A 16,406-nucleotide genomic window follows, 5' to 3' on the forward strand; every position below is an offset into this window, starting at 1 on the left:
TAAGTTTTTGTACATACTTGGAAAGCAAATGGAAAACCCGCCGCTCGGGAGGCGGGCAAGTGTCGGGTTTCATTGGGATTGTTTGGTTGTGCGTTCGAATATGGACTCACTCGTCACTTGCACGCCCCCTCGAGGGCACGAATAAAAATCTTCAAAACCAGGCAAAAATTCTAAACAAAAAACTATAAAAACGCAAAAAATAAACCACAAAAAAATCAGGAAAATTAAATGATACGTCTTTTCTTTGCGGACTTTGGAGGAACTTTTTGTTCGACTTCCTGAGGCGAACTTTAGATTTAAGAATATAGTTCAAATATTCATTGAGACTGATTTTAGGTTCAATTTTATTTATTTATAAATACTATATATATATAATACGTTTTCCTATTTCTAAACTGTTGATCATTTTCTAAATTTCTCATCTCTAAAAGGACTTTGATCCTAATTAGCAATAGAAAGTATTATCTCCAGGGACAGAATTTCTAACCAAAAGCACTTTAATGAAGTCATAATATATTTTATCACTCTTAAGTTGCTTTGAATCATTGCGATCTATGTGAATCTCTGTTTCTTACGGATAACAGTTCAGTCTACAGCTTAGGCGGTAGGATGGGCGATGATGTGGTTAAGGATCCAGTCCAAGTAGCTGCTGATGCGGGTGAACACGGCCGGAAAGCCCACTTGACAGCCCATGGAAGTTCCAAAAGAGGTGGATCCGATCAGGTAGCTGGAGTTGCCCTGCTTGTAGACCAGCGGACCGCCGGAGTCGCCGTGGCAGGTGGACTTGCCGCTGGTGGTACTCATGCAGATCATCTTCTCCGACACAGCTCCACTCCAGTACATGCGGCACAGAGCGTGGGGCATTATGGGCATCTCCACGTACCTCAGCACGGGGGAGACCGTTTCGGAGGCATCGCTTTCCCGTCCCCAGCCGGAGGCGAAGGCCCGGACGGACTCGTACGTGGGAAACTGGCCGTTCAAGCGACGCGGCAAAGTGGCGGCCCGGATGCGATCAGTGAAGCGCACAAAGGTGGGCAATCGAATGAGCGAGATGTCGTTGACCACCGTGCTGGCTATAAAGTTCGAGTGCACTATAATGCCCGACTTCTGCACCTCGATCCTCTGCTGACCCTCCTCGGACTCATCGTGAATATTTATGGCCCCCAAATAGACCGTTACGGACTCCGCCCCATCCATGCAGTGTGCGGCAGTGATTATCCAGTAATGCGAAACCAAGGTGCCGCCGCACCAGGTGCTCCAGTTCCCGAAGGAGACGTTCAGGCCGGCCTGGTAGGGAAACTGCCCCACCTCCGCCAGCTCTCCATTGGTAATATAGGGCTCCACATCGGATAGGAGGGGATTTGCCGCACAGGATCCTAGCAGCAGGACACAGACCAAAAGTTTCATCATTTTCTAGGTTCAAAATAACTGAAGCAGCGCGTCTGCTTCATGGTTATATAGGAACGGGCTAAGCTGTCAGCTGGTTATCAGTGATAAGGACCTCTTAAACATCAAGCACCCTAGACCAGTGGGATTACTATACCAAGATCGCACAAAAAACAGTTCACTTGAATTGGGATCCACCCAATGAATCACGGCAAACTAAAAGCGTACGCACGTGAGATGGTTATTCATTTTCAGTCTAAGTAGTGCATTAAACTTTAAATCTTAGCACATGGGGTCACGTAATTACTAACTAATTCCCTGTTCTCGATTGCCTTGATATCAGTACTTAGAATATGCGATTGATGGGTCTTCACTGATATCGCTATCTCCTGTAGGTGCAACACCCGTTTTTTAGTTGGCCAATAATGTGTAACATACTTTTGAGTTGTAGTTCCCTTAAAGTAAGCTTTTATTTCAATTTAAGAGTAAGTACCGCCTTAAAAAGTTTTTTGAATGAGTGCTCCTATCGGGGAGCCGTGATTAATGAAAGCAAAACATATGTACTCAAAAGTATTTCGGTAATCAAGTGGCGTTCTGATGAGTCCGAAGTGATAACTCATAATCAGGCATTACTTTAGAGATTAACCAATTGAGGGGCCATAAATCCCCATTCAGGTGGATGGACTGCGTCAGTGGTGCGAATAGTTGACTCTGCAAAGCATGCAACTCAGTACGATTTCAGTTGTTCTGCTAATCTTAGTGCAGCGAAGGTCGATCTCTGGCCTGGATCTGGGTCATGGCATCGGTGGCCGAATCGCTGGCGGGGAGTTGGCCCGTGCCAATCAGTTTCCCCATCAAGTGGGACTGAGCATTGAGGAGCCCAACGACATGTTCTGCTGGTGTGGCGCTAGTCTGATCTCCGAGAGATATCTGCTAACGGCAGCACACTGCGTTGAAAAGTGAGTATTCCATGGGGAATTTAGTCTATAACTAAGCTGATAACTTGATCAATTCAGGGCGGTTGCCATCACCTACTACTTGGGTGGAGTGCTGCGACTTGCCCCTCGCCAGCTCATTCGAGCGAGTAATCCCGATGTGCAGCTGCACCCTGATTGGAATTCCCAAACCTTGGAGAACGACATTGCCCTGGTACGGTTACCCGAGGACGCCCTGCTCTGCGATTCCATAAGACCCATCCGGTTGCCTGGAATCTCAGCGAGCCGAAACAGCTACGATTATGTTCCGGCCATCGCTTCCGGTTGGGGCCGCATGAATGACGGTAGGAACTGACTCTTAAAATGACCATCTAAATTGCTTGGACTTTGGAATTAACTATACTTTATACTAATCTCCACACACAGAATCTTCTGCAATATCCGATACCCTGCGCTATGTGTCCCGCTTTGTGGAGTCCAACGAAGACTGTGCATACTCCTACGCGAACATAAAACCCACCAACATCTGCATGGACACCACGGGAGGGAAGTCCACCTGCACCGGGGACTCTGGAGGACCTCTGGTCTACAACGATCCTACGCAAAATACGGATGTTCTGATCGGCGTTACTTCCTATGGCAAAAAGTCGGGCTGCACTAATGGATACCCATCGGTTTTCACACGCGTCACCGCCTATTTGGACTGGATAGGCGAGGTGAGCGGAGTTCTCTATTCGTAGGAATGGAGGAGCCTCGATGGCTGATCAAACAGTGCTGGGCACTGCAATTAAATTAAATGTTGAGCATTTTAGTGGCGACTATTGATTTCATTTCGAAGGGGTGGGCGTACCGCGAATAGCACTTCTGAAAGTGACGCAGTTCGTTTTATGGAGTGGGGTTATCTTCTTGTGCCTATGATAAGATTGATTTACGTGGTGCAGCATACTTTTTGGTGGCTTTTCAAAAACCAAATAATTGGTCAACATAAAAAAAAGAGAGAACGCTATAGTCGAGTTTCCCGACTATCCGATACCCATTAATCAGCTAGTGGAAGTGCGAAGGAGAGTCTTCCACACTGACAGTTTTTGGTGGTTTGTGGGCGTTGTAGTGGGCGTGGCAAAATGTTTTTGGGCAAATCGATAGAAATTTACAAGACTAATATAAAAATATCAAAACCTTCTTCAAAAGTGTGGGCGTGGCAGTTTTGGGCGGTTTATGGGCGTCAGAGTGGCGTCAGAGTGGGCGTGGCAACATGAATCGACAAACTTGCGCTGCGGGTATGTCGCAGGAGTCTGTATGCCTAATCTCAACTTTTTAGCTTTTATAGTTCCTGAGATCACGACGTTCATACGGACGGACAGACGGACATGGCCAGATCGACTCGGCTATTGATCCTGATCAAGAATATACATATATAAATTATATGGTCGGAAACGCTTCCTTCTTCCTGTTACATACATTTGAACGAATCTAGTATACCCTTTTACTCTACAAGTAACGGGTATAACTATGCAAACACTTGTTAAAATGATTTAAAATAATTTAATTAACTTCGGCAGTTCTAAGAGCTATAAGAGAAAGCCATTTAGCTTTTTTCTAAATAATACAAATTTCTAACTAATTTAAATGTCGAATAGCTGATGTTTCAGATATTCTTCTGCATAATTTAAATGGTTCCATTGTTTTTACAAAATAGAGAGAGGAGTTACTTATTTTTGTTGCCTATTAATTTTTAAGCGTGCATGTTTAAATAGGGAATTTAAATTTGTTTATTAAGCAAGCGGTTCTTAATCAAATAGGTAAAACTAAGGTTTCTTATATCAAGCTATTTAACACCAACATTTTGGGAATATTTTTGAACCGAAGCGATGCGTAGTTTTAACAAGAATCTACTAATATTCTTTTTGTTGATGCTAAGCACAGACCCACTTGTAAGACTTGGTATGACCAGACAAACACAGCAGAACTTAATTCCTCCGCGTATATAGCATATTGTAGTCGCCTTTGCACAGTTTCTTGGTGCGTTTCGTCACTACGTTATGAACACTACAGTGTTCATAGGAGTCTACTATCGTAACTGATTTCCTTATATTTTATATTCAATTAGCTATAAAAGATCTCGCGTATTCTTATCTTTGGTTTTTTTACGATGGATTATACAGGCCTCTGAAAAAATCCCCAAATTTTCCCATTGTTTTCCTGTTATACTATCTTCGGGCTGCAACCAATTTTGACGATTCATGGCCCCATATCGGAGAAGTTTCAACAACCACGAGCGATGCGAAGCGCAGATCAGCTCCCATATCGCTCGAACGGCGTACTTTGATAGACAAGGAGAATATGCCACTTGAACAGGTGCCCTAAGATCAGATAGTGATAGTATGATGGAGACGTCACTTGATTGGGCCGTCGCGGGTATAAAAGCAGGGGGATGAGTCCGAGTGGGACATACTTTCTATAGGTAGCTCCAACATGAAAGTTCTCATTGTCTTCGCTTTGGCTTTGGCCTACGCCTCCGGATCAGCCTTGCGCTCCCTGGACGGACCCGGTGGTCGCATCACCAACGGCGAGAATGCCCGCACCGACCAGTTCCCCTACCAGGTGGGACTCTCCCTGAAGATCGGCTCCTCGTCGGCCTGGTGCGGTGGCTCCCTCATCGGAAACGAGTGGGTTCTGACTGCCGCTCACTGCACTGACGGGTAAGCTGCTAATGACTTGTACACACATCCTAGCTAACTAACTAACCATAACTGTCAACTATTCCCTTCAGCGTTGACTCCGTCGAGGTTTACCTGGGCAGCACCGTCCGCTCCAGCCCCAAGGTCAAGCACCATGTGACCAAGAGCGACATCATCATTCACGCCGACTGGAACAGCCGCACCCTTAGGAACGACATCTCCTTGATCCGCATTCCCCACGTGGACTACAGCAGCGCCATTCACAACGTTGAGCTTCCCAAGCACGAGTCCCACTACGCATCCTACGATGGTGATGAGGTTATCGCCTCCGGATGGGGCCGCACTTCCGACTCCACCAGCGCCGTAGCCGCCCACCTCCAGTACGCCCACATGAAGGTTATCTCCAACAGCGAGTGCAAGCGCACCTACTACTCCACCATCCGCGACACCAACATCTGTGTGTCCACTCCCGCTGCCGTGTCCACCTGCAACGGCGACTCCGGTGGCCCCCTGGTGCTGGCCTCCGACAAGGTCCAAGTCGGTCTTACCTCTTTCGGTTCCGCTGCTGGCTGCGAGAAGGAGTACCCCGCCGTCTTCACCCGCGTGACCAGTTATCTGGACTGGATCAAGGAGCACACCGGCATCTAAATTTAACAATTTGATTTTTGCATTAATAAAATAACAGCGAACATATAAATCCCCTGTAGCTGTCTTATTAAAAGGGTTCAATTAATATTTCGTAAAGGGTAGGGTTTCGGGGTAGGGTTCTTACTCAAATAATATTTATCCAACAACCAAAATTAAAAATTTTCGAATTTTCAGCAAGTATAAAGTATATATGGTCTTCTGCAGAAATTTAAAAACAAGCAGAAGCTTTACGCACGCAGTTTCGCGATACGCGCACGGACGTGGATCTAAGAGAGTCAATTAGGCACCGGAAGCAGAAAGAGAGAGAGAGCTTTGACTGTTTCTATGATGCCATTGTGCAGATAACGGACTGTCTAGAGGTTCCCGGCGCAGAGAGGGTTTCTTAGAGGACGTTAAGCGTACTTATGGATACCAAAAGCCAGCTCCTTTTCGAAAGCAGTTATCCGAGCTAGTGCAGGAGTATTTGTCGGATGACGCGGCGGAGTTTTCTGATGCCGATCAATTAGCCGAGGTAGATGCTTTTGCAGTGGCGTGCTGGAACTGTAGGAAAGAGGGACATCGGATTGTGAGCAGAAAAGAAAAAAATTTTGCTATGGTTCTGGAGCACCAAACTCCTACAAACCATCCTGCCACAAGTGTCAAAAAAACGTGAAAACGAGAAAAGCCAGCAAACCAAAATGTCAATTGAAAAAGCAATTTGAGGAATTAGGTGTAGACACTGACGGCAATCCGCCGATCTTTTGGCCTTAGATTTTAAAGAATAAAATAATACCGGATATAACGATTAATTTATTTAAAATATACTCTCGGAACATACAAAGAATTAGGAACTTTTGGCGAGCAGAGAAAACCATTGAGACATAAAAGCCAGGATAAACGCCCGTATACTGCAGTTCGTATATTAGATAGAGCTGTACTCGGCCTTTTAGATACTGGTGCGTCCATGAGTGCAGTGGGCGGAAGATTGGCCAAGGAAATTATTAGACAGAGGAAGCCATTTAAGAGGGTGGCAACCACTGTAAATACGGCCGATGGCCAAAGGCAACAAGTGTAGGCCGATTTAAAACGCCGGTTCAGTACGAGGAAACGACACAAGAGATAGATTTATATATTATTCCTTTTCTAAGCCAGCATTTATATTTGGGCATTGATTTTGGGACCGTGTTCGGACTCTTGCCCCCGGAAATGAGTATTGAAGAATTGACCAGTGACGCGCATGTCTTGTCTGACATCCAACCAGCCAATTTGCTGGCAGTTATTGATCAATTTCCTTCTTTCGCGCTTTCCCATTTTATAGATGTTGGGGAAGCCAAGCCCGTAAAACAGAGACATTTTCCTGTTTCGCCAGCTGTTAAGAAGTTACTCTTTGAGGAAGTTAACCCTTGGTCTTCTCCTGTAGTTTTGGTGCAGAAACCAGTGAAAGTGCGACTGTGTCTCGACAGCAGAAAGCTGAACGCTGTAAGAAAAAAAGAAGCGTATCCTTTGTCACAAATAGATGCTTTCTTGAGTCGTCTACCTTAGATCCGCAGTCGCGCGACAAAACCGCATTCACGATTCCTGGCAAGCCATTATATCAGTACAAGGTGATGCCTTACGGTTTAATGAATGCGTCGCAAACAATGATGGAAAAAGTTATACCGGCTGAACATAGAAATTAGGTTTTTGTGTATCTGGATGATCTCCTGATCTTCTCAGACAGCTTTGGGGGTCACTTTAGGGCTTTGAGCACCGTTTCTAGTCACATAAGAGCTGCTGGTTTGACATTAAACGTGGAGAAGAGCAAATTTGCAATGAAAAGTGTTAAATATTTAGGCCATATTGTGGGTAAAGGGGTAGTTCGAACGGACCCAAGGTCTTTAAAAGCGTTAAGACGATTTCTCGGAATGGCCGGTTGGTACCGAAAATTTATTAGCAATTTTGCAGACGTATCGGCACCCTTGACAGATTTTTTAAGGCCCAGGCAAAAATTTGCGATGTCTCCGGAAGGAGAAGAAGCGTTTGCGAAATTAAAGGAGATGCTTTGTTCTGCCCCAATTCTTCGTAGGCCAAATTTCAGCCAGCCATTTTACATTCACTGCGATGCCAGCAACTCCGGAGTGGGAGGAGTGTCAGTGCAGAAATCTGAAAGGCGAAGAGTGTCCAATAGCGTTTGGCTCAAAGAAGCTAAACAAGGCGCAAAGGCCATGATTTTACAGTTATCACCGACCATGCGTCGCTCAAGTAGCTGAGGTCGCAGACCGATTTGAGTTCGAGGCTTGCTCGGTGGGCGTTGAAACTTCAAGGTTTCAATTTTAAAATTGAGCATAGAAGCGGCAAGCTCAATGTAGTCCCTGATGCTTTATTACGGGTTAACGGGGAAGAGGTTGCGGCTTTAGATGCAAGTCATGGGTTGTTAGTTGATTTGGAGTCTGAACACTTTAGCGATCCGGAATATAAGGACCTTGTGGAGAAAGTTAAAGCCAACGCTAGCAGTCTTCCGGACTTAAAAGTAGCTGATGGATTTCTCTACGGGAAGACAGAGCATTTAACAGGAGACCCGATGCATAGATTTTGTTGGAAATTATGGATTCCTAGGGGCCTAGTGCCCGGAGCTCTTAAAAGGGCTCACGATGATCCTTTAGCTTCACATGAGGTGTGCATAAAACGTAGGAGAGGTTAAGGAGGTATTATTATTGGCCCAGACCCAAATTCGTTTTCCGAAAGGCTGTGAAAAAGTTGACAGCTGATGTGGTAGTTAAATATATGCAGCAAGAACTATTTCGTACTTTCGGTGTCCCAGAAACCATTATCTCAGATAATGGGTCTCAATTTTAATCAGAAGCATTTCAGAAGCTTTTACTGGAGCATAAGATTGTCCAGCGGGTAAATCGTACCGTCATCGCTGCGTAGCGATCAAAAGGATTGGGATGAGCAGCTAAGCAGCATTTGCCGTCCCCTTAGATCTAGCTTAGGAACATCACCCTATTACATGACATTTGGCCAGCACTTCATTTCCTCTATTCTTCTGCATAATTTAAATGGTTCCATTGTTTTTACAAAATAGAGAGAGGAGTTACTTATTTTTGTTGCCTATTAATTTTTAAGCGTGCATTTTTAAATAGGGAATTTAAATTTGTTTGTTAAGCAAGCGGTTCTTAATCAAATAGGTAAAACTAAGGTTTCTTATATCAAGCTATTTAGCACCAACATTTTGGGAATATTTTTGAACAGAAGCGATGCGTAGTTTTAACAAGAATCTACTAATATTCTTTTTATTGATGCTAAGCACAGACCCACTTGTAAGACTTGGTATAACCAGACAAACACGGCACATTTTAATTCCTCCGCGTATATAGCATATTGTAGTCGCCTTTGCACAGTTTCTTGGTGCGTTTCGTCACTACGTTATGAACACTACAGTGTTCATAGGAGTCTACTATCGTAACTGATTTCCTTATATTTTATATTCAATTAGCTATAAAAGATCTCGCGTATTCTTATCTTTGGTTTTTTTACGATGGATTATACAGGCCTCTGAAAAAATCCCCAAATTTTCCCATTGTTTTCCTGTTATACTATCTTCGGGCTGCAACCAATTTTGACGATTCATGGCCCCATATCGGAGAAGTTTCAACAACCACGAGCGATGCGAAGCGCAGATCAGCTCCCATATCGCTCGAACGGCGTACTTTGATAGACAAGGAGAATATGCCACTTGAACAGGTGCCCTAAGATCAGATAGTGATAGTATGATGGAGACGTCACTTGATTGGGCCGTCGCGGGTATAAAAGCAGAGGGATGAGTCCGAGTGGGACATACTTTCTATAGGTAGCCCCAACATGAAAGTTCTCATTGTCTTCGCTTTGGCCTTGGCCTACGCCTCCGGATCGGCCTTGCGCTCCCTGGACGGACCCGGTGGTCGCATCACCAACGGCGAGAATGCCCGCACCGACCAGTTCCCCTACCAGGTGGGACTCTCCCTGAAGATCGGCTCCTCCTCGGCCTGGTGCGGTGGCTCCCTCATCGGAAACGAGTGGGTTCTGACTGCCGCTCACTGCACTGACGGGTAAGCTGCTAATGACTTGTACACACATCCTAGCTAACTAACTAACCATAACTGTCAACTATTCCCTTCAGCGTTGACTCCGTCGAGGTTTACCTGGGCAGCACCGTCCGCTCCAGCCCCAAGGTCAAGCACCATGTGACCAAGAGCGACATCATCATTCACGCCGACTGGAACAGCCGCACCCTTAGGAACGACATCTCCTTGATCCGCATTCCCCACGTTGACTACAGCAGCGCCATTCACAACGTTGAGCTGCCCAAGCACGAGTCCCACTACGCCTCCTACGATGGTGATGAGGTTATCGCCTCCGGATGGGGCCGCACTTCCGACTCCGCCAGCGCCGTAGCCGCCCACCTCCAGTACGCCCACATGAAGGTTATCTCCAACAGCGAGTGCAAGCGCACCTACTACTCCACCATCCGCGACACCAACATCTGTGTGTCCACTCCCGCTGCCGTGTCCACCTGCAACGGCGACTCCGGTGGCCCCCTGGTGCTGGCCTCCGACAAGGTCCAAGTCGGTCTTACCTCTTTCGGTTCCGCTGCTGGCTGCGAGAAGGAGTACCCCGCCGTCTTCACCCGCGTGACCAGTTATCTGGACTGGATCAAGGAGCACACCGGCATCTAAATTTAACAATTTGATTTTTGCATTAATAAAATAACAGCGAACATATAAATCCCCTGTAGCTGTCTTATTAAAAGGGTTCAATTAATATTTCGTAAAGGGTAGGGTTTCGTGGTAGGGTTCTTACTCAAATAATATTTATCCAACAACCAAAATTAAAAATTTTCGAATTTTCAGCAAGTATAAAGTATATATGCTCTTCTGCAGAAATTTAAAAACAACAGAAGATCTGAATTAGTTAACATTAACCTTGTTTATTGGTATTCATTTTCTTTGACGGGCTTCTGGCGTTTTCACAAAGTATGTGATAGTTCGCGGTGGGATTTGCTGACAGAAGCTTTACGCAAGCAGTTTCGCGATACGCGCACGGACATGGAACTAAGAGAGTCAATTAGCAATTAGCTTTGACTGTTTCTGTGATGCCATTGTGCAGATAACGGACTGTCTAGAGGTTCCCGGCGCAGAGAGGGTTTCTTAGAGGACGTTAAGCGTACTTATGGATACCAAAAGCCAGCTCCTTTTCGAAAGCAGTTATCCGAGCTAGTGCAGGAGTATTTGTCGGATGACGCGGCGGAGTTTTCTGATGCCGATCAATTAGCCGAGGTAGATGCTTTTGCAGTGGCGTGCTGGAACTGTAGGAAAGAGGGACATCGGATTGTGAGCAGAAAAGAAAAAAATTTTGCTATGGTTCTGGAGCACCAAACTCCTACAAACCATCCTGCCACAAGTGTCAAAAAAACGTGAAAACGAGAAAAGCCAGCAAACCAAAATGTCAATTGAAAAAGCAATTTGAGGAATTAGGTGTAGACACTGACGGCAATCCGCCGATCTTTTGGCCTTAGATTTTAAAGAATAAAATAATACCGGATATAACGATTAATTTAGATATAATATACTCTCGGAACATACAAAGAATTAGGAACTTTTGGCGAGCAGCGAAAACCATTGAGGCAATCAGACATAAAAGCCAGGATAAACGCCCGTATGCTGAAGTTCGTATATTAGATAGAGCTGTACTCGGCCTTTTAGATACTGGTGCGTCCATGGGTGCAGTGGGCGGAAGATTGGCCAAGGAAATTATTAGACAGAGGAAGCCATTTAAGAGGGTGGCAACCACTGTAAATACGGCCGATGGCCAAAGGCAAAAAGTGTAGGCCGATTTAAAACGCCTGTTCAGTACGAGGAAACGATACAGGATATAGATTTATATATTATTCCTTCTCTAAGCCAGCATTTATATTTGGGCATTGATTTTGGGACCGTGTTCGGACTCTTGCCCCCGGAAATGAGTATTGAAGAATTGACCAGTGACGCGCATGTCTTGTCTGACATCCAACCAGCCCAGTTGCTGGCAGTTATTGATCAATTTCCTTCTTTCGCGCTTTCCCATTTTATAGATGTTGGGGAAGCCAAGCCCGTAAAACAGAGACATTTTCCTGTTTCGCCAGCTGTTAAGAAGTTACTCTTTGAGGAAGTTAACCCTTGGTCTTCTCCTGTAGTTTTGGTGCAGAAACCAGTGAAAGTGCGACTGTGTCTCGACAGCAGAAAGCTGAACGCTGTAAGAAAAAAAGAAGCGTATCCTTTGTCACAAATAGATGCTTTCTTGAGTCGTCTACCTTAGATCCGCAGTCGCGCGACAAAACCGCATTCACGATTCCTGGCAAGCCATTATATCAGTACAAGGTGATGCCTTACGGTTTAATGAATGCGTCGCAAACAATGATGGAAAAAGTTATACCGGCTGAACATAGAAATTAGGTTTTTGTGTATCTGGATGATCTCCTGATCTTCTCAGACAGCTTTGGGGGTCACTTTAGGGCTTTGAGCACCGTTTCTAGTCACATAAGAGCTGCTGGTTTGACATTAAACGTGGAGAAGAGCAAATTTGCAATGAAAAGTGTTAAATATTTAGGCCATATTGTGGGTAAAGGGGTAGTTCGAACGGACCCAAGGTCTTTAAAAGCGTTAAGACGATTTCTCGGAATGGCCGGTTGGTACCGAAAATTTATTTGCAATTTTGCAGACGTATCGGCACCCTTGACAGATTTTTTAAGGCCCAGGCAAAAATTTGCGATGTCTCCGGAAGGAGAAAAAGCGTTTGCGAAATTAAAGGAGATGCTTTGTTCTGTCCCAATTCTTCGTAGGCCAAATTTCAGCCAGCCATTTTACATTCACTGCGATGCCAGCAACTCCGGAGTGGGAGGAGTGTCAGTGCAGAAATCTGAAAGGCGAAGAGTGTCCAATAGCGTTTGGCTCAAAGAAGCTAAACAAGGCGCAAAGGCCATGATTTTACAGTTATCACCGACCATGCGTCGCTCAAGTAGCTGAGGTCGCAGACCGATTTGAGTTCGAGGCTTGCTCGGTGGGCGTTGAAACTTCAAGGTTTCAATTTTAAATTGAGCATAGAAGCGGCAAGCTCAATGTAGTCCCTGATGCTTTATTACGGGTTAACGAGGAAGAGGTTGCGGCTTTAGATGCAAGTCATGGGTTGTTAGTTGATTTGGAGTCTGAACACTTTAGCGATCCGGAATATAAGGAACTTGTGGATAAAGTTAAAGCCAACGCTAGCAGTCTTCCGGACTTAAAAGTAGCTGATGGATTTCTCTACGGGAAGACAGAGCATTTAACAGGAGACCCGATGCATAGATTTTGTTGGAAATTATGGATTCCTAGGGGCTCACGATGATCCTTTAGCTTCACATGTAGGTGTGCATAAAACGTTGGAGAGGTTAAGGAGGCATTATTATTGGCCCAGACTGGTAAGGGATGTGAAGGAGTATATTCAGTTGTGCGAGACCTGTAAGACGACCAAGGCTCCTAATAGTACTTTGAGACCACCCATGGGGGTAGCCCCTGAATCCGCAAGGCCATTCCAAAAACTTTACGTTGACTTTTTAGGCCCCTATCCCAGGTCAAGGAGTGGAAATATAGGGACATTCATTGTGCTAGATCATTACAGCAAATTCGTTTTCCGAAAGGCTGTGAAAAAGTTGACAGCTGATGTGGTAGTTAAATACTCGTATATGCAGCAAGAACTATTTCGTACTTTCGGTGTCCCAGAAACCATTATCTCAGATAATGGGTCTCAATTTAAATCAGAAGCATTTAGAAGCTTTTACTGGAGCATAAGATTGCCCAGCGGGTAAATCGTACCGTCATCGCTGCCATACGATCGTATGTGCGTAGCGATCAAAAGGATTGGGATGAGCAGCTAAGCAGCATTTGCCGTCCCCTTAGATCTAGCTTAGGAACATCACTCTATTACATGACATTTGGCCAGCACTTCATTTCCTCTAGACTTCATTTCCACATATAAATGGCTGAGAGCTCTTAATCTGCTCGAAGATAGGTCATTGGCGTTCTCAAGGGAAGATTCTTTAGAAATTGTCCGTAGCAGAGCGTTGGAAGTTATGAAGAATCAGTTCAGGCCAAAGCTGGATTCCGGCGCGATCGTCGCCACCACCCGCGGCAGCAGCAGGAAACACAATTAAAATCCCTAAAGAAACCCAATTTCGGCCAAGAGAGTTAATCTTCGAAGAAGCAGCCCGGATAGAAGAAAAGCTTTTATGCTGGGGATCAACGGAACATAGTTCGCTGAGCCGAGCGTTTTAGTTGTGAGTTAATCCGCCCGCCGGTTAGTTGTCGCCCCCGCAAACCGCCCGCGCTATCTTGCCGCCGGGAATAAACCTTTTTAAAGGCCCAAAAATTAGGCTCAGATTCGTCTAGATGTAAACCACAACGTTACAAAAAAAAACGCATAAAGAACCGTAGAGACATGTAGGGCGGCAAATCCAACGAGGATTGAATATTCGGTTAGTTGTCCTAAAGAGTGCGAAATGGAAAAATAATAGTGGTATTTAAACAAGTGTAAAGTGCATGTCATCATTATCTTCCCAATTTTGGTTATATCCCTTGTTATACCCCTTGCCCGTGATTTTTTCCCCCAATTCTAGCACTTCAACGAAGAAAGCGCTTTCGTCGGTGTATGTGGATAGTGCGGTGAGTGCCAAATTGATAATATCTCAAGATTTTATGTAACAAAAAAAAAGGGGAAATGTTATATTTAAAATAAAATAAAAACATAAATTTGTCGTAAAAGAAATGGAGAAATAACGATGATAAAACAGTATAAGTAAGATCATTTTATCCGAGCTAAAAGCTTTTATGCTTGGCATAATTGTTGTTGCAAAAAAAAAATGCTCTTTCAGCGGCAATATTCTATTTTAATTTTCATAAAATTTTGCCGGTGAACCTTTCAGCAATTGAATTGTCAAAAAAAAAAATAATTTAGATAATTTAAAAACATTTACAGTTATTTATTTGTGTGTGGGTATCTCTATCCCGGTTGTAGCTTATTGTCGCACGCAACTATCTTTTATTGAAATTATTCCGTCTGTCCGTCCGTCTGTCCGTCCGTATGAACGTCGAGATCTCAGGAACTACAAAAGCTAGAAAGTTGAGATTAAGCATACAGACTCCAGAGACATAGAAGCAGCGCAATTTTGTCGATTCATGTTGCCACGCCCACTCTAACGCCCACAAACCGCCCAAAACTGCCACGCCCACACTTTTGAAAAATGTTTTGATATTTTTCCATTTTTGTATTAGTCTTGTAAATTTCTATCAAAATGCCAAAAAACTTTTTGCCACGTCCACTCTAACGCCCACAAACCGCCAAAAACTGTCAGTGTTGAAGACTCTCCTTTGCACTTCCACTAGCTGAGTAACGGGTATCAGATAGTCGGGGAACTCGACTATAGCGTTCTCTCTTGTTTATCAGTGTAGCGGTTCGTTACATTGTAACACTTGGTATGACCAGACAACCACAGCAGATTTTTATTCCTCCGCGGATATAGTATGTAGTCGCCTTTGCACAGTTTCTTGGTGCGCTTCGTCACTACGTGGACTACCGTCCACAGTGTTCATAAGACTATACATCATACTATCGTAACTGATTTTCTTATGTTTTATATTCAATTAGCTCTAAAAGATCTCACGTATTTTTATCTTTGGTTTTTTACGATGGATTATACAGGCCTCAGGTACTCTAAGATCAGATAGTGATGGAATGAATGTTGGAGACGTTGATTGGGCCGTCGCGGGTATAAAAGCAGAGGGATGAGTCCGAGTGGGACATACTTTCTATAGGTAGCCCCAACATGAAAGTTCTCATTGTCTTCGTTTTGGCTTTGGCCTACGCCTCCGGATCGGCCTTGCGCTCCCTGGACGGACCCGGTGGTCGCATCACCAACGGCATGACTGCCGAAAACGACACGTTCCCCTACCAGGTCGGACTCTCGCTGAAGAGAGGCTCCTCCTGGGGCTGGTGCGGTGGCTCCCTCATCGGAAACGAGTGGGTTCTGACTGCCGCTCACTGCACTGACGGGTAAGCTGCTAATGACTTGTACACACATCCTAGCTAACTAACTAACCATAACTGTCAACTATTCCCTTCAGCGTTGACTCCGTCGAGGTTTACCTGGGCAGCACCGTCCGCTCCAGCCCCAAGGTCAAGCACCATGTGACCAAGAGCAACATCATCATTCACGCCGACTGGAACAGCCGCACCGTTAGGAACGACATCTCCTTGATCCGCATTCCCCATGTGAAATACAGCAGTGCCATTCACAACGTTAAGCTGCCCAAGCACGAGTCCCACTACGCCTCCTACTATGGTGATGAGGTTATCGCCTCCGGATGGGGCCGCTTTACCGACTTGGACAGAAGCGGAGCCGCCCACCTCCAGTTCGCCTTCATGAAGGTTATCTCCAACAGCGAGTGCAAGCGCACCTACTACTCCTCCATCCACGACACCAACATCTGTGTGTCCACTACCGGTGCCGTGTCCACCTGTATAGGCGACTCCGGTGGCCCCCTGGTGCTGGCCTCCGACATGGTCCAAGTCGGTCTTACCTCTTTCGGTTCCTCTGCTGGCTGCGAGAAGGAGTATCCCGATGTCTTCACCCGCGTGACCAGTTATCTGGACTGGATCAAGAGGCACACCGGCATCTAAATTTAACAATTTGATTTTTGCATTAATAAAATAACAGCGAACATATAAATCCCCTGTAGCTGTCTTATTAAAAGGG

At 45.2% G+C, this 16,406-nt stretch overlaps 5 protein-coding genes across 5 annotated transcripts; 4 read left to right on the plus strand and 1 right to left on the minus strand.

Moving 5' to 3' along the window:
* Positions 1-479: 479 nt before the first annotated feature.
* On the minus strand, positions 480-1,428 carry LOC6534311 (brachyurin). The gene has a single exon (XM_002094955.4). It carries the CDS (start codon positions 1,408-1,410, stop codon positions 598-600), a length of 813 nt encoding a protein of 270 aa, XP_002094991.1. The 5' UTR covers positions 1,411-1,428; the 3' UTR covers positions 480-597.
* A 94-nt stretch (positions 1,429-1,522) lies between these two features.
* On the plus strand, positions 1,523-3,132 carry LOC6534312 (brachyurin). Its single transcript, XM_002094956.4, has 3 exons — positions 1,523-2,345; positions 2,403-2,665; positions 2,748-3,132. The coding sequence occupies exons 1-3, from the start codon at positions 2,107-2,109 to the stop codon at positions 3,059-3,061; spliced, it is 816 nt and encodes a 271-aa protein (XP_002094992.1). The 5' UTR covers positions 1,523-2,106; the 3' UTR covers positions 3,062-3,132.
* A 1,646-nt stretch (positions 3,133-4,778) lies between these two features.
* LOC6534313 (serine protease 1) lies at positions 4,779-5,696 on the plus strand. The gene is made up of 2 exons (XM_002094957.3): positions 4,779-5,020; positions 5,092-5,696. The coding sequence occupies exons 1-2, from the start codon at positions 4,794-4,796 to the stop codon at positions 5,645-5,647; spliced, it is 783 nt and encodes a 260-aa protein (XP_002094993.1). The 5' UTR covers positions 4,779-4,793; the 3' UTR covers positions 5,648-5,696.
* A 3,755-nt stretch (positions 5,697-9,451) lies between these two features.
* LOC6534314 (serine protease 1) lies at positions 9,452-10,369 on the plus strand. Its single transcript, XM_002094958.3, has 2 exons — positions 9,452-9,693; positions 9,765-10,369. Exons 1-2 carry the CDS (start codon positions 9,467-9,469, stop codon positions 10,318-10,320), a joined length of 783 nt encoding a protein of 260 aa, XP_002094994.3. The 5' UTR covers positions 9,452-9,466; the 3' UTR covers positions 10,321-10,369.
* Positions 10,370-15,461: 5,092 nt separating this feature from the next.
* Positions 15,462-16,406, plus strand: LOC120321601 (serine protease 1-like). Its single transcript, XM_039374722.2, has 2 exons — positions 15,462-15,703; positions 15,775-16,406. The coding sequence occupies exons 1-2, from the start codon at positions 15,477-15,479 to the stop codon at positions 16,328-16,330; spliced, it is 783 nt and encodes a 260-aa protein (XP_039230656.1). The 5' UTR covers positions 15,462-15,476; the 3' UTR covers positions 16,331-16,406.

This window comes from Drosophila yakuba, chromosome 3L (genome assembly GCF_016746365.2).
Source record: "Drosophila yakuba strain Tai18E2 chromosome 3L, Prin_Dyak_Tai18E2_2.1, whole genome shotgun sequence".
NCBI classification, from domain to species: domain Eukaryota; kingdom Metazoa; phylum Arthropoda; class Insecta; order Diptera; family Drosophilidae; genus Drosophila; species Drosophila yakuba.